Below are 18,104 nucleotides of genomic sequence, written 5' to 3'. Positions count from 1 at the left end.
TCCTTCAGTGCCAATACTCCCTTTACAATTTATCATCATGTGTGACTCCCTCATTGTTTTTTTATACCGAATATTCAGGACAAGACACACTTAAAAATACTGAAACAGTGCGATTTACCATCCAAATGTTTGAGGATGTAAATAGCATAGGGCTGGCAACCTAAGGGTCGCCTGAAACCAGAACAAAACGTTTTGAACCAAAAAGTGCCGAAATGAGGTGCGTATGGGCCTCGACGGGTAAGAATTGGATGGAATCCCCGGGTAGGACGGCCACCAATGCCGTGTGCGCTCTACCCGAGCGTAGCTGACCAGAGGGGGGTCCTCAGGCAGGGCGGAGACCAATACCGTTTCTCCACTGCCTGAACAACCGACAAGAACGGGCAAAATGTAGACTTCGTGGGGGGGGGTTGCCGTAAAGGTTCTACCTTCCAACCAGAAGAGCAGTTATGAACGGGGGTCTGGCAAGCTCTCAGCGGTTTCGGCCAATGAGTGTGCTGGCAAGTTCTCAAAGGTTTCTGCAGACAAATAAGGCATGGGGCCCTGGAAAAAATTTCCGATCTTACAAACAACATTTAACATCAACAGTAACAAACAACATTAAACAACATGCTGCAGGTTCCATCAGAAAGGACACCGTTTTCTCCCAAGCGGTTCCTTTTTAAAACATCATCTGGACACCTCAGTTATCGGAACAGGGTCGCAAAGGGGTTCTTGCTTTGGGAGTCAGACTCAAAGTCGTCATCTTCTCCCGGATGCCATACACTCGAATGTATAAGGGCTGATAGGGCTGCATAGTGCGATTTGGGGTCCATCTCGTCGTTCCAGATGAGCCTGAATGAATTATCGCGGTGCCAAAAGGTGGTGTCTAGTTCTGTGGGGACGGAATCGTCATCGTAGGGCGGTGGTCTTTGGTGGGGTTTGTTGAGGAAAGTGATGAGGAAGGGATCACTCGAATCGTGGTCAGATTCCCTGGGTGTGGATCTTGTTGCCTGGGGATAGTAGGGAGGTGTGCTGTGGCTATTGTCTGAGTCACAGTCGTTGTCGCTGCTGCTGCTGTCTGTGGGCGTTCGGGGCGGAGTCTAGAGGTCGGGGTTGGAGTCGAGGGCGAGTCCGTGGATGTGGTGGGCGTGTTGGGGGAGGGTAGGGAGACGTTGGCTGTGGGCGGGGTGTGGTCTGCTGCGTCGAGCATGACGTGATGTGCATGGTTGGACTGTGGGCCATATGCCTTAAGCTGGTTAATATGGAACCACGCAGTCTTTCCGTTGGGGTACTTAATTTTATAGACGGAGGGGCTTACTTTGTCCTCAATGGAGTACGGACCCGAATATTTAGGTGACAGGAATGTGCTGGGGTTATAGATGGAGAGCATGACCTGCTGTCCTACCTCAAACTCAGTCGCATGCACTGTCTTGTCGAAACAGGCCTTGCTCTGTTTCTTCCGTGTGCCTAATCTTACTGCAGCTGCTAGCTGAACCGTTTTTACATTCTCAACTAGTTGTTTTACTGCGTTCACGTGTGTGAGGGCCGTCACTTCGGGGCTGGTCAAGTCCAATCCTAATAAAAATTCTGTGCCTTTCATGGGGCGTCCGGTCATGAGAGAGTGTGGGGAGTAACCTGTGGAAGTTGAGACAGTATTTCTTAAAAACATTAACGCAAAAGGGAGGACTGAATCCCAAGTGGTGTTGTTCTGTTGGATCATTTTTCTGAGGGTTGATTTTAGGGTCCGATTCATGCGCTCCACGATACCACTTGACTGGGGGTGGTATGCGATGTGGAATTTTTGGGTAATACCAAATATCGTGAGGACGTCTTCATGACACGTCCCGTAAAATGGGAACCTTGGTCGGATTCAATGCTGCGGGGGAGTCCCCATCTCGTAAAGATGTGGTGGGTTAAGATCTTTGCGGTGGTCTTTGCCATGTTCGTTCTGGATGGGAATGCCTCTACCAATTTAGTAAAAGTGTCTATGATGACTAATACGTATTTGTGACCATTCCTGCAAGGGGGCAATGGTGCTATAAAATCAATCTGGAGGTTAGTCCAGGGGCCGTTAACGGGGCGGGTGTGGCTAAGTTGAGCTTTCTTTGCGTATCTGTCCGGATTGTTCTGGGCACAGATAAGGCAATTCTCAACGTAGTGCATTATGTCTTCTTTTAAACTTGGCCACCAACAGAGCTGCCTGAGGTGGGCTGTAGTGGGTAGACTGTCATGGATTAAACAAATAAGCTGATTCCTGTCCTGTTCAGGGACCACATAAAGGGTGTCTTTTAACACCACACCGTCATGTGTGGTCAGTGCATTTTTAAACCTATCATAGGGTGCTGTAAATTTTCCTTTCAGAATCTCCCGAGATTGCTATCCTGCTTCTGGGCCTGCACTAAATCCTCGATATTAGTCTGCGAGACCTGAACTGCATTCACTCGCGCGCTTTCGGGGGGTGTCCAAAATTATCCATGCCTGGAACCTGCTTTTTCCAGTGCGTCGGCTTTTACATTTCCGGGGGGGGGGGGGGGGGTTGGAACGGTGGTGACTTTGAACTTTAACAATTCCAAAGGTCCTGTCCTGTGCTTTTTCGAAGATGTGGCAGAGCAATGGGGCTGAAGGGAGGGGTTTTCCGTCTGCGGAAACAAATCCTCTTGCTTTCCAGAGGGGTAGGAATTCTGTAAGGCTATTACAGACATAGAGTCTGTCCGAGTATATGTCTGCTGGGCTGGGGAAGAAATCTGGGTGATCTATAATATACGCAACGGCTGCTAGTTTTGCCGCCTGCGCGCCAAAGTGGCCTGGTAGTTTTAGTGAGATTTTTTCTAGGCCGCGTCCCTGCGCGTCCTCGACATATATGCCGCATCCTGTAATGCGCTACCCTTCTATTACAGTGGAAGGACCATCCACATATATCCTTAAGGGTTCGCACGTGTCTGTGTGCCGGGGTTCTGGGGTGAACTACCTATCTTTCTGGGGGGTGTTTTCACAATAAAGGGGCCTATGTTGTGGTGCGGTGAGATGATTTCACATTCATGGGGGGTGCCTGGGTACTGAAGGTTATCGGCTAAGAAAGTGTGGGTCTTGGTCCTTTTAACGGTGATGTCCCGTCTCTGCAAAAGAAGGGTCCATCTAGTTGCTCTAATTTGGCTGACTGTCCTTAAGTCGTCCGTCAAGTAAAAGTTGGGTGGGGGTGTGTTCCATGAGGATTGTGATGGGGTTTAGTCCGGTTATTTTGGAAAAATACTGAACTGCCCAGAAAACTGCGAGCAGGTGCCTTTCACAGGCCGAAAATCCCTGCTCCACAGGATCTAAAAGTCTGGAGGCGTAATCCACGGGTCTTAATTGTTCGTGCCGTTCCTGGAGGAGCACGGCCGAAAGGGTGCGGTCTGTGCTAGCTATCTCTATAGCATAGAGGGAAAGCGGGTCTGGAACTTGTAGTGCGGGGACTGCAATGAGGGCTCTTTTCAAAGCATCCACAGCATCTGTATGCTACGGAAACCATTCCCAAGGGGCTCCTTTCTTTAGGAGTTCCGAGAGGGGTGCTGCCTTGCTGGCGAAACCGTCAATGTGGTTTCGGCAGTAGCCAACCAGTCCTAAAAACGACCGGAGAGCGGAAACATTCTGGGGAAGGGGCAATTTGGCAATCGAGTCAATTCTTTTGTGCTCGATCTTGCGTTTACCTTGCGTGATAATCGTACCCAAATATATCACTTTGTTTTCCAAAATCTAGGCCTTTTTGGGGTTTACTTTGCAACCAATTTTCTGTAGGAGTTCCAAGGGTTCGGCCAGAGCTCGATGTGCTCTCCCTTGGTGTCTGTCTGCAGTAATGGGTCATCCACATACTGGACCAGACATTCGGGGAGAGAAAATTTTGACAAACCATTTGCCAGCTGTCGGTTGAAAATGGATGGGGGAGTTGTGGAATCCTTGTGGAAGGCATGTCCACGTGTACTGCTGAATTTTAAAAGTGAAGGCAAATTTGTATTGGCACGCTTTTGCCAATGGAATGGACCAGAATCTATTACTGATGTCCAAAACCGTAAAGTATTGTGAGTTGAGTCCCTGTTTGAGCATGGTCTCGGGACTTGTGGTACCATGGGGGCTGCTGCGGGGGTGACTTTGTTGAGTTCCCGGTAATCGATGGTCAGTCGCCATGATCCATCGGGCTTTCTCACTGGCCAAATCGGGGCATTATTAGTGGAGGCTACTGATCGGAGTACGCCCTGCTTTAATAAACTGTCGATAACTTTTGAGATTTCTCCCTCTGCCTCTTGGGGAAATCCGTATTGCTTTTGGGGTCTAGGGTCAGGTCCTGTGATTTGAACGGAACCAGTCATCCGGCCACAGTCGTGTCTGTGAGTCGCGAATGCTGTCCTGTGCTTCTGCAGAACTGCCCTAACCTGCTGGTCTGTGCTAATTGTGGTCAGGTCAAACTAGAATTCGCCGACTGCGCTAATCTTGTTTGCATATTCTCCTGTTGTGAGCGTTGCGGGGGCTCTTGCGGATTTGGCCATTTTCCAAACACATTGGCTGACTGGATCAAAGGACAGGTTGTGGGAATTCATAAAATCGATTCCCAAAATGTGTTCTGCTGTGTGGGGAAGATCGACTAAAACTATGGGGTGCTTTGTTGTTATATTGCCAATCTGAATGGGTACGGCGCTGTGATGTGTCCCTGCTGTGAGTGGCCTGTGAAGCCGCTGAGGGTGATGGAGGCTGTAGTGGGCCACGTGTCTTTCTGGAATATGGTGGAGGAATTGATTGTGGTGCGGGACCCTCCTGTGCCCCAGAAAAATTTGATGGGCTGTCCCTGTATCTTTGCTGCAACTACTGGTCGGCTGGACATATCCCAAAGGGTGTCGCAGACCCAACTGGGGGAGCCCGAGCATCGTCAGTCCGTTCCGTTCAGGTCTGAACGGGTGCTCACACTATGTATGGGCTCTGTCCTATTCTTATTCAGAGTGCCTGCCTGCTGGGCTCTCTGTGGCTTTCGTGGGGCATTGCATTCTCGTGCAAAGTGTCCTAACTGTCCACAGTTGTAACACTCCTGTGGTTTTTGTGGGGGGCTGTTCTGCCTTCGTTCACCCATGCGGGGTTCTGGTGCGTTTTCACCGCTTGGATGTCTGCTTCTGCCTGCTGTTCCTCGCGTTTCCTAACTGCGGGTTTGTTTTGTGCAGATTGCTCCCAGGCACGGGACAATCTTTTTAAAACCCATTTCTTCCTCTGAGGGGTCATAATTCGTACAGGCTTTTTGTTCTGCCTCTGTGGCATGGGAGATAAGGGTGCGGGGCCATTTGGCCACACCGTCTTGGGACAAATGGGCGCGTTCTCAATTTCCAAAAACTGTGAAATGAATCCACAGGCGTCCAGCAAACACTGTGGGTGTTCTGTCTTTTTCTGCCTGCACTTATTTAGGCCTTCTACGGGGTCACCTCTGTTGTAGCTGATCGCGTCTAGGATCGCTGCGTGCATTTCTGCAAGGGTGCCTCCTCCTACATTCTGTGGGTTGGGAAGGGCTGCTACGACCGAAGGGTCTAAGCTCAAAACTGTGAGGTTCACGTGCACACCCTCGTCCAGGCCGTACATGGTCGCCTGCTGCTTTACTCTAGCAAAGACGTGGTGGGGGTCTGAGGTGGGGAGGAACGGTGTGATCTTTTTGCACGCGTCCCGTAATTGGGTCACGATTAAGGGGGTGGTATAAAGAAATTCTGTATCTCCGTCCGACGTGACTGTGCGGTGGATGGTTACTGGATTCATTGGTGCCTGAACTATCTGCTCTGTGGGGGGTTGGGGCGCTTTTCTCTTCTGGGGCTTTCCTTGCGCACATGTTCCCTGAACATATCTATGCACGGTCTCATTTAATTCTTCCCAATCCGGGCCGTCTTCTGTATCTAGCTGGGATCCAAAGGTGCTGTGGAATCCATTCTGAACTGAAAGCAAAGCCTGCAGTTCTGCAATCTGCTTCCGGCACTTTGCGTGATCTAGTGAGCTCCGTCTGTGCTCCGTGGTGGTAGCATGGAGTGCTCGTAATGCTGCTTTCAGGTCGCTACACTGCCTTTGCAATGCCTCTATCTGTTTCTCTGTTTTCTCTCTTACCAGGACTGCACGTTGCGTGTCCTGATAGGACTTTTCGGACTGTGTCTGGAAGCTGCTTAGGTGCGCCAGACAAGACTGGTGTGCCCACTTGGCATCATCCACCTCTCCGTCCTTTGCTGCTAACTTCCTTCTTAATTCTAGGTTCTCTTTCTCTATCTCGCCCACATCGACCTTACTCATTCGATGTCTCTCCTCTATCTCTTTACGAAGCATCTGAGCAACCTCCTCTGTGCCTCGCAATTGTGCCAAACAGGACACGATTGCCATCGGCTTGCGAGCTTTTCTTATGAATTTCGCTCAGGTTCCCCCACCAAGTATGTCCTCTACTCCCGGGACCTGTTTCCTCATTTTCACAGAATTCGCTCCAAAGGGGCCATCCTTGCCCTTTGAGGTACTTTCTGATTTCCTCTTCCCAAACAAACACTGTCCTACTCTACTGCTGGTCACTGCGACCACAAATTCTTCGGGGTTCGTGTGGCGTTTCATTGCCTGCATTGCCATCTTTCCTCTCTGAATAACTCTCTTAAAATTTGGAACAAGGGGTATTAAGGCGGTGCTGTAATTACGGGTACGGCTTTCGCTATTTTCCGGAATACAAACTCCCGACAGTTTTCGCAACAAAAATCTATCAGTTTACCTTATAGCCCTCTTAGTTATGCATGCATTAACACACTTCCGAATAATGAGGATTGATCAGAACTGTTTGAACACTTGTGGTTTTCTGTTCCCAATTGGATTTCTAATTCAAATTTTGGGTTCTCCCGGACTAGTTAAGCCACTTCTAGATTGGGTCCAGTCAGGATGTATATGTTGCTAACTTTTGTTGGCTCTTAATTGGTAATTTCCTCTGTTTGTTTAACCTTTGCTCTAGAGTCGCCAGGTATCTTTATGATACCGCCACGAGGTTCAAGTTCAAGTACTGATCAATAACTCAGCACACCAATTAATAAGATTCAAATCAAAACACATTTATTATACACAGTAAATTACTACTCATGCATAAACTCTACTTTCTAGACTATTCCTATCACTAAAAGGACTATACTTAGCTTCGGACTGGCCCACCAGGTCAGGGGAACAAATGGCCTTTCGTTCAGGTCCTGAGTCTGCAGGATTCAAAAGCTGGTATGGACTAGTAGCTAGGAGCGCCTATCTCGTAGCGAGCGTTGACTTGAGGCTTACTTGGTTGACGGCCGCTGGACAGTTCACTCTCAGGGGTTGCTTCGCGTTGCTGAGTGACCCTGTCAAGAAGGAAGATTTGAACTTGCGGGCTTTACTTTATAGTCCCCAGGGGCTTCCCGGCGTTCGGGCGGACCCCGTACCTGGTTCCAAGTGATTGAACTGCGTTCTGATCACTTGGATCGATTTCTCCAATACTGGAGTTGTTCCCTGATCGTTGGGCGGTCCCTAAATGTCCGTTGGCCTTCCTTTGTCTTGGCTCCTGCTGGCGCCAAGGAGTCTGGCTTGGCTTTATTCACCTTAACTGTTGCAATTGTGCCTTTGAATCGCTCATTACTATGCAGATGGCTGCTGCATTACTATGCAGATGGCTGCTGGTTTCAGTGCTGTCTGGTTGTTTTGCAGGTTTCAATATACATGATTTCTGTATTTGCTAGTCTTTGCCTGTGTTGGCTGAATTTTCCTTCAGCTTTTGCGATTCTCCATTTTAAGTCGGGAATTGGCCAACCCAGGTGGCTACATGATGGTCATACTTCTGATGGCCAGGCATAGATAAAGCAATGGAAGAACAAGTGTAACAGTGCCACCCTTGCCAAATGCAGCAATCCTTACTGTTTTCCGCCACCCATCGCTCTTGAGAATGGCCAGGTCGCCCATGGACCAAGGTCCAGGTTAATTATGTGGGCCAGTTTATGGGTAAGATTTTCCGGTGTTGGTGGATCCCCAGACTAAGTCGCTATTGATTCATTAGTTGGGGGCCACTAACTCGGTGGCCACGGTAGATGCCTTGCACCGAGTGTTTGCCATTCATGGGCTTTCTGAGTCAATTGTTTTGGACAAAATGGCACCCCCTTCACCAACAATGATTTCCAGGTTTTTGTGCCAGCAAATGACATACAACAAACGAGGACAGTCTCCTACCACCCATAGTTGAATGGTCTGGCTGAAAGAACAGTTCAAACTTTAATTCATGCTCTGAAAAAGCAATCTGATAAACCAGCAGTTGGCAATTTTGTTGTTGTTGTACAACTCAACATTCCACCAAGGGGTCACACCAGTGGAGCTGCTCAAATGGCGTCAGTCGAGAACACGATTGGGTCTTGTGGTTCCAAATTTGGCAGGGAGGGTGAGGCAGGTCGTTCCGGGTAGGTGCCCCAATTTTGGTCCGTAATTTCACTTCAGGCTTGGTTAGAAGGACGGGTTGTGGCCCAAGCAGGGCTGGTGTCTTATGTGGTCAGTGCTAACGGGAAGACCATCAGAAAGCCTGTCAACATTTAAGGAGTCGAGGGGTGGAGACCGCAGCTTGGAATCACCCCTGTAAATCTGTCCAGCCAAGGGGAGCCAGGGGCTCCTGAATCTCTCAACCAGCGGCGCTGACTGGTGAGACCAGTTGGCCTGTTTTTGAGGGGATGACCACTTGATCGTCCAAGAGACTATTGAGCCTGTGGCAGGGCTACTGAGGTCCGGGAGGGCCCGGAGTTCTTTGGACCAACTGACTTGTTGAAGGACTCTCTTTCCCCTGTTGTCTCTGCTAACATTTGTAACTTCTGTATAGAGTTTTTGGGGTAGTTGCAATAAGGGACTTAAGGGATGTGGTTGCATGGTCTGCTTCACGGACAGACGTGATCGACTCAGGGCCAATTGCGTCGGAGAACACGAACCCCGTTCAATAGGGAGTTTTCACAGGACCCTGGGAGCAGGGCCCCAGGCAGTATGGACCAGGGAGCTGAAGTATTAAGATCTGTTGTATAGTGTTATGTGCCTGTTACTTGACCACCTTTGCCTTTCATCAATAAAACACTTTGTTAATTACTGGAAGCCTCCAGTGTATGCTTCAACTCATCACACTTATGTTTCTCAAATTACTTAATTTAGAAGTTACTCTATTTACAAATATTGTAATTTAGGAATATACAGTATCTCAACCCACAAGGGGGATATTTTAAAGTTTTTTTTGACAAGAAAGGTACTACAGAAACCAACTGTAGCTTTTACATTTGTTGTAATGTGAAAATCTTAATTTGTTTAACATTGCTTCCTTTAAAGTTGCGCTTCGCAGGAATCCAACTATAATGTTAAGCAAAGAATTGTTATTGAAAGTATTCTTAATTTCTGGATCAATTGCAAATAATTTATCCATGATGCTAAAAACAATATGAACAAATTAATAATTGGGAAACTACACATCATTACCAATATGGTGAATAAAAATGTATTTAAAAAAAAATCCATATAAATGTTATCGTCTATTGCATAAAAAGCTGGTTGTGTCTGAACGGGAACATGAACTGGAGGTAAACAATTTAAAAAATGCACCTTAAGCCAAGGATGGTTCAGTGCTTCATAAACAGTTATCCTTTCTGCAGGGTCCAACATGAGCATACGACGGACCAAGTCCTTTGCACTCTCCGAGATATGGACCCATTGCCTAGGGTTCATCTATACGAATAAAATTGAGAAACATTCAGTTGACATTGTGATTCTGTCATCATTAACTGTAAAATTGCACCTTTCAATCCAGCTCTTACATTTAATAGTTAACTACATTTGTAAGATACTAGGTGATTTGAAAGCTATTTGTAATAGCAGTAGGAATAATGGGAAACACATAGTTCAGGGGTAATATTAATCCAGGTGCACAAAAAAGTTAAGAATTCTACTAAATATGCTTAAGAGGAAGTATAAAATATGGTTGCATCGTGTTTGTTGGAGCACCTCAGAGATAGGGGGTGCCATAAGAGACCCAAAAAAATCAGATTTACCTTATGTTTTCCTTTAATAATAGCATCAAACAATCTTTCCTTTGTTCCATAAAATGGCAAACAACCACTAAGAAGAATAAAAAGTATAACTCCGCAACCCCAAACATCGACTGGCTTTCCATATGGTTCTCTTTTGACAACTTCTGGTGCCATGAAATGTGGCGTTCCTACACGACCTAAGAGGAAACAAAAGGCCAACTTTAAAAGCCACGTCATTTACAGCCCCTTGGAAAAAAATAGGCATTGACCGGAATTCTCTGGTTCCACTAGCAGCGCACCCCCGCCTGAGGGTTCCCTGGCGGCTTGGGATGGCTTGACTCGGAATTCCCATTGACAGCAGCGGGAGCACAGAATCCCACCACCAGGAAACACGTAGCTGGAAGGCCGGAGAATCCCGCTCAGATTGCAATCACACATACTGGTTAAAATGGAAAGTTAAGGATATGGAAAAACATTAACAGAACATACATAATATCTCTATTTGACATTCTTCTCTCATATTTTTGTTGCAACATAAATGCTTAATTTTAAAACATCTGTTAAACTAGCAGGAAGAAATTCATTGATGAACACGTTTATGCAGTAAGTATTCCACAGCATAAATTCAAGTGCTAGTTTCTTTATTGTTATGCCAGAAGAGTTTTAAAAAATTGATGAGTTTATCTGAATTGTGCTTATGTTATGGAGAATGGTAAATTCTTCCACAAAACCTTCTAAGATTGGTGTGAAAATTTGGTACGTTTCATAAATTTTAGGATTCCCTTTAGTTTTATGTTTTCTGTAAGAGGTATCTCCTTTCTTCCAATTTTATTTTATTTTATTATTTTTGGTCTGTGGACCCATAATTGGGATGTGCCTTTAACCAGAGGACTGCTAGCCAGGACAGTGTGTTCCCAGGTGTTGTATTTTGGAGAGGAGAAACCAGACTCACTGGTGAAGAAATCTTAGAAACCGGTTTTGGAAGAAGTTTGTTCGATTGGCTAACTGGTTTGTCAGGGACAGTGTTCTGCCTGACAACAGCCAGTGATTGGTTCCTGCGTGTTCGTGTGTGAGTACAAAATGGGGGCAGAAAGGTGGGTTGGGGGGAGGGGAAAGAGGGGGAGTGGCAAAGGTGTATTATTAGTCAGCTACATTTTCTGTCCATTTAATCATAATACTGTATACAATAAAAGGATACTTCTGTTAAATTTACAAAGCTGGTGACTGCATTTTATTGGGCTCAGCCAAGACCTCGGATATTTTATATAAAATCTAATTTCACCGATGTTGTGACTCCGGGTCAAGTGGGTCTGGAATTGACAGTGCAGTAGCCCAGGGTGTCGTGACATCTCTTACCTCTTTTAGTTTTGTCTTGCCTCTTACCTCGTTTAGTTACCTTAGTTAGTTTTGTGCTGTTTCGTACCTCTTTTAGTTTTGTATTGTCTCACTTCTTTAGTCATCCATGGCAAGTAGGTTTATTGCCTCTTCGGGATCTAAACTTGTTCGGCATTATATTAAGTTATTTTTTGAATACCTCCTGTCTTCAGTCATTTTATCTATCAATAGGTTTGCTCAGTTTATAGTGAACAGTCTCAGCATCACCCATTGAAGTCAGCCTCAACTAAATTTAGAATTTTAGTAGCTATTTTGTGTTTTTCCCTTTCAATCACCATATTGAACTTGATCATGTTCTGGTTATTAGAATAGATTTTCATGAACCATCAGGTTGTTAACTAAAACTGGATTATTACTCATGACTAAATCTAATATTGCATTCCCCATTTTTTGGTTCCCAGTAAACCACCTGGACATATGTACATTTTTAATAATTTTCTGACATGTGGTTGGCTGCATATCCCAATTTGTATGCAGGTTAAAATCCCCCAGGCCATGAGCGGAGTGCTCGAACATAAGGTCACTGTCGCATGAAATCCTTCAATACGACCTTTTAACATCATCAAACGGGCACCAAAAATATCCACCCCCTCCCAGCTTAACTCCCGCAAACCGCATCAAAGAGAAATAGAAAAGAATAGGAAAGAGCCAACGGCCCAACAAAAAAGCAAGCAAGGACCAGAGGACGATGACTCAACTGTGTGCAGGACCTAACATTGGACAGGATAGCCCCAACCCCAGGACAGGGAACGTGCCAGGCATGGCATGAGAATTGAATTGATGGAGCAATTGGGGGGGGGGGTTGAACCCGTGGAGGTTCCACCACTCGAGAGAAAAATAATTCTCCTTATTTTCCCATGTGCATAAGGCCTACTCAAGTAGACATTTTTGTGGGAAGGAAGAGGATGCTACCTGGAGTAACAAAGGCGGAATCCTCCACGATTGTAATCACCGGCCATGCGCCGCACTACCATCAACGTGTGGTTGGATAAGGTACGGGGCCAACAGCCCCCATGGATGTTGGGCGCAGCTATCCTTGCCGATAAGGAATTCAGTAATAAAATATCCGTTAGCCATCAACGATTAAGTATCCTGTAACCAGTATGCAATGTCTCGCCTGTAGTGATAGCATGGTTTTGTTGTAATTCACTGGCTGACCACTAGGAGTCTCATTAATATGAAATGAAATGAAAATCGCTTATTGTCACAAGTAGGCTTCAAATGATGTTACTGTGAAAAGCCCCTAGTCAAAACATTCTGGCGCCTGTTCGGGGAGGCTGGTACGGGAATTGAACCGTGCTGCTGGCCTGCCTTGGTCTGCTTTCAAAGCTAGCGATTTAGCTAAACCAGCCCCTTGTTAGAGTCAGGTGACCTCAGACTGACAAGGGAGCTGGGGAGAGAGGTTGCTTGTGCATGTTAACACTGTTATTCATCTGTTGTTTTGTATATATTGACCCACGGTTAATATTAAATTGTTTATAGCTTTAGCCACAAGTGTTCTTGTAATATAAATCAGTCCACCCGACAAGAACATTACATGCTACCAGGGCTGGATAAAAAAGTATCAACTTGCCACAAGGTCCACAGAGAGCTGAAAATTTTGCAGACTGCGAGAATTAACAACATGGAGTCATTGAAGCCACCAATGAGTCTCAGATTTCATGGTAATGTGGACAGCAACTGGCATGTGTTTAAAAAACAATTTAATCTGTTTCTTACTGCAGTAAACTTCGGATATCAATCAGATTCGTGCAAGGTAACAATGCTCCTCACAGCGTCAGGGTCCAAAGCAATTGTTGTGTTTAATACGTTTAAATTTGCAAACGATGAAGATAGTAAAAATGTTAACAAAGTAATTTAAAGATTTTTAAAATGTTAAAAAATTTATTTAGAGTACCCAATTCATTTGTTTTCCAATTCAGGGGCAATTTGGCGTGGCCAATCCACCTACCCTGCGCATCTTTGAGTTCTGGGGACCAAATCCACGCAAACATGGGGAGAATGCGCAACCTTCACAAGGACAGTGACCCAGAGCCAGGATCGAACCTGGGACTTCGGCGCCATGAGGCAGCAGTGTTAACCACTGTGCCATCATGCTGCCCCAAAATTTGAAGATTTGATGCCCCAGAAAGAATGAAATTGATGAACGCTATGTGTTTAGATCACGTTTACGGAAAACAGAAGAGTCCATAGATCATTTTATCACGGTTTTAATTTAAAAGCTAAAACCTGTAATTTCTCTGAGGTGGAATCTTCCATGATTCAGGACCAGATTGTGTTTGGTGTGAATGAAAATAAGCTGAGGGAACGGTTGCTGAGAGAATTAGAGCTGTCTTTGGAACAAACAGTTAAGATTTGTCAGGCTCACGAGCTAGCAGCACAGCATTCTAAAATGTCTCTCAGTAATGGCAGTATTTTCTTGGAGGAAGGCACTCTGGTTGCTGCCCTTTTCCAAAAAGGTGGGAATCTTCCAAAAAAAGGCGGGAAAGTTCCTGCAGCTCCTTGCTCACCAACAAACATCAGGACGAAGTATTTCTGTGTAAAAAATTGGTCAAAGGCACAAAATAAGGCAGTGTCTAACGTTTGCCAAGTTTTGTTCCAGGTGCAAAGGAAAAAAAAATCCCTTTGCACAGAATTGTTACTCTAAGCTCAACCCCAGATCAGTCAGCACAGTGGAAGACACAGTCTCCAGCGATGAAACATCATTGTTTGTTGGAGTAATAACAGAGAAGAATTTTTTGGAGATACAAAACATTTTCCAGCAAACTGATACTCTATTTAAAATACATGCGGTTGATGAGGACAAATGGTTGCTACCACTTGAAGTGAACGGTCCAGTGGTCCAATAAAGTTAGACACTGGTGCCAAAGCCAATTTAATCAGCATGAATGATTTATAAAATCTAAAAATTCAGCCGATTAGAAGAAATCACAAAATATCTCTGAGAGAATTAAATGTTATGGTGCTTGTGCCCGGAGTGTGGTGGTGAAGAACACAGTTTATTCTGTCCCATTCTGTATTATATCGGAGGGCTTGGATTCATTATCAGGTGGTCAGTCCTGTGAAGAATTATGTCCAGTGCAGTTGGTATATAGCATCCACAAAGGATTGGATAAATACTCCAATGATTCTGAGAACATTATCAGCAAATTCAGCGATTTGTCACATGTTTTGGTGCACTCCCATTCACCTACAAGATACAACTCAAAGAGGATGCAAAACCTGTGATCCATGCACCAAGAAGAGTACCTGGACCTCTTTGGGATCGCCTCAAAAAGGAGCTGGGCAGAATGACAAAATTGAAAGTAAACAGAAAGATAGAAGAACCTATCGATTGGGTAAATTCCATGGTATACGTAAAGAAAAAGAATGGTGATATTCACATAATTATGGATCCCAAAGATCTTAATGAAAATATCAAAAGAGAAGATTACCAAATACCAAAGCGTGAGGAAATTACATCTGAGGTGGCTGATGCACAATTCTTTACAAAACTTGGACACATCTCAAGGTTTCTGGGAGCTAAAGCTAGAAGAACAAAGTATAAAATACCGCACTTTTAATATGCCATTTGGACGGTACTGCTTTGTGAGAATGCCATTTGGCATAATTTCGGCATCAGAAATTTTTCACCGTGCCATGGAGCACATAATCGAAGGCATCAAAGGTGTACATGGTTTATAGAATCATTTGGGCCTTAACCATAGACGAGCACAATACGAGGTTGCTTAAAATTCTAACGAGCATCAGGAGAAATGGGTTGAAGCTCAACAAGCAAAAGTGCCAATTTGGAGTAACTGAGGTCACATTCCTAGGTGACAAGCTCTAATCACATGGCATTGAACCTGACAAGGACAAAATCCAAACAATTCTCAACATGCCAAAACCACACGACAAGAAAGCCATCTTAAGAGTGATGGGTATGACCAATTTTATAGGGAAATTCATTCCAAACATGTCAACAAAAACAACACATCTGCATAATCTTCTGCACAAGACAACGGATTTCACTTGGACTTAGCAACATGAACAAGAGGGGCAGAAGCTCAAGATTTCATTAACCACCATGCCAGTTCTCACATTTTTTGACCCATCGAAGCAGATTAAAGTGTCAACAGACCCATCGAAAGATGGTCTTGGAGCAGTTCTTTTACAACTTTAGCATGACGATTGGAAACCAGTCGCATATGCATCACAATCCATGATGACAACAGAGCAGAGGTACACTCAAATCGAAAAAGAATGCCTAGGTTTAGTTGTAGGTTTGGAGAAATTCCATGGCTATGTATATGGGCTTCCAACTTTCAGTTGAGACAGATCATCATGCTTTGGTTAACATCATCAAGTATCTCAACCAAATGCCTCCGCGCATTCAGAGGTTGATGATGGAGTTACAACGCTATGACTTCAATCTCATCTGCACGGCAGGCAAATATTTGTTCTTAGCAGATGCATTATTGAGAACGGCGATACAAAATATTAGTATGAAATTGCTGAAGGTGTGGATCTGCAAATCAATCTTATTTCCACACTACTACTAGTATCAGATACGAAACTACGTGAAATCCAATAAGAGACCGGGAAGGATCAAACCTTTCAAAAGGTGGTGAGGAACATCAACTCACACTGGCCCAGAGGTCAATATGTGGAGTTCTACAATTTAAGATCTGAACTCAGTATTAATGGAGTGGTACTTAGTTTGAACACTATTGTTATTCCTCAATCTCTTTGCAAAGATATACTTAAGAGGATACATGAAAGACATCTCTTGATCTCACTGTTTTTCAGGAATGGTCGAAAATCTCATGATGTGAACTGAGAGATATCGTCAGACACAATCTGGTCTGGCAAGTCAAAAGTAGTGAACATATACTGGAGAGTAACAATGGTCTTTGTTAAAGTAGTCGACTTCATGGGAATAACATAAGGCCACTTTGTATAGGTATCAACCACAACCAAGAACGGAGAAGAGGTCCAGCAAAGATCACATGAAGTCTCTGCCATATGCGGTCAGGCCAAGCCCATGGATGCAACGGGGCAGGTTCAGGAGGGGATTTGTTTTCTTGGCAAGGAAGGCAATCACTGACCATGCCTTTGATGTATTTATCCAGATGTGGTCACCATACATGTACTGAAGCCAATAGTTTCATGTTGATGATTCCCACGTGACCGAGGAAAAGCTCCTCTAACATTGATGTTTGGAATTTGAGGAATAACTCGGATTCCCCCCATAACAAAACCATCTTGCAGAATCAGTTCAAATTTACACAGGTCATAAGGTCTAAGCTCAGTGGTTATGTATTGGGATGTACACCAACCTTTCTGTGTACGGGTAAACTTTGGAGAGCACAGCATCCTTCTGCGTTTCAAGTTTAATTTGATCCGCTTTAACGGGTAACATGCCGATCTGACTCACACTGAAAAGCAGTGGCTTCACTTCGGGTTGTGGAGCTGTGGTGTAATGGAAGTATGGAAAGTGCGTTCGCATCTCCATTATTCTCAGTAGTGTAACTGGTAAGCAGATAAGATCAGTGCCCACCTTTGTAGGCATGCAGTAGCAAGTGTTGGGGTTTGTGACTTTGGGCTAAGGAACCAGGTCAAAGGCTTGTGGTCTGTAATTAACGTGAATTTACGGCCATACAAATCCTGGTGAACCATCTTAATTCTATAGATTAGCCAAAGAGCTTTCTTGTCAATTTGAGCATAATTCAGTTCTGCCTTGGACAATGTGCATGAGGCATATGCAATGGTCCTTTCACTGCCATCAGGATATGTGTGGGGGATGACAGCTCCAACACCATATCCAAATGTATTAGAAGCCATGCTGACAGGTAACTTTTCGGTGAAATGTGCCAAGACTTTAACAGAAGTTAAAACGTTCCTTGAAACTTCCCTGACAGGCTTGTGACCAATCCCATTTTGCAATCTGCATCAGATTATTCAGTGGTGCTGCCTTCGTATCTAAACTGGAAATGAACCTGCCATAGTAATTCACATGTCCCAAAAAAAACAACTCCTTAACATTGTTGGGCTGTGCTGCATTCACCACTGCCTCAACCTTTCTGGGTGAGGTTGAGAAGCCATCATTTATCAGATGTCCAAGGTGCTCCAGGAGTGAACATTTGCATTTCTTACAGTCGGTGCCATATTTTTCCAGTCTACGCAGGATCTCAATGAGTTGAGTGTTTTTACCTGTTGGCACAGTGGTTAGCACTGCTGTCTCATTGTGCCAGGGACCTGGCTTCAATTCTGGCCTTGGGTGTGTATGTGGAGTTTGCACGCTCTCCCAGTGTCTGCGTGGGTTTCCTCCGGGCGGTCGGGTTTCCTCCCACAATCCAAAGGTGTGCAGGTTAAGTGGGGTTACGGGGATAGGGCGGCAAGTGGGCCTAGGCAGGGTGTTCTTTCAGAGGGTTGGTGCAGCCTTGATGGGCCAAATGGCCTCCTTCAGTACTGGAGCGTTTTGATACAGACTTCTGTATGCTGATGGTTGTATACTTCCTGGAATCTTCACTCAGCTGCATTTGTAAAAATGCCTGCGATAGGACAAGCTTTGTACATTTACCTCCATTCAGAGCAGCAAACAGGTCCTCAATATGCAGTAATAATAATAATAATAATAATAATAATAGCTTATTGTCACAAGTAGGCTTCATGAAGTTACTGTGAAAAGCCCCTAGTCGCCACATTCCGGCACCTGTTCGGGGAGGC

At 45.0% G+C, this 18,104-nt stretch overlaps 1 protein-coding gene across 12 annotated transcripts in view; it reads right to left on the bottom strand.

Annotated features, from left to right (window-relative positions):
- caska (calcium/calmodulin-dependent serine protein kinase a) overlaps nt 1–18,104 on the bottom strand; it is a 783,320-nt gene that overhangs the window by 386,087 nt on the left and 379,129 nt on the right. For all 12 annotated transcript variants that reach the window (XM_072513849.1, XM_072513855.1, XM_072513858.1 and 9 more), the window contains exons 7-8: nt 10,023–10,198; nt 9,577–9,699 (exon numbers count right to left, since the gene is read on the bottom strand). In XM_072513849.1, the coding sequence (XP_072369950.1) occupies nt 9,577–9,699; nt 10,023–10,198 (299 nt within the window). The remainder of the gene's footprint in view (nt 1–9,576; nt 9,700–10,022; nt 10,199–18,104) is intronic.

This window comes from Scyliorhinus torazame, chromosome 8, assembly GCF_047496885.1.
Source record: "Scyliorhinus torazame isolate Kashiwa2021f chromosome 8, sScyTor2.1, whole genome shotgun sequence".
Taxonomy (NCBI): Eukaryota; Metazoa; Chordata; class Chondrichthyes; order Carcharhiniformes; family Scyliorhinidae; genus Scyliorhinus; species Scyliorhinus torazame.
The sequence above is the reverse complement of the archived record's forward strand: the minus strand, read 5'-3'. Positions and strand labels throughout refer to the sequence as shown.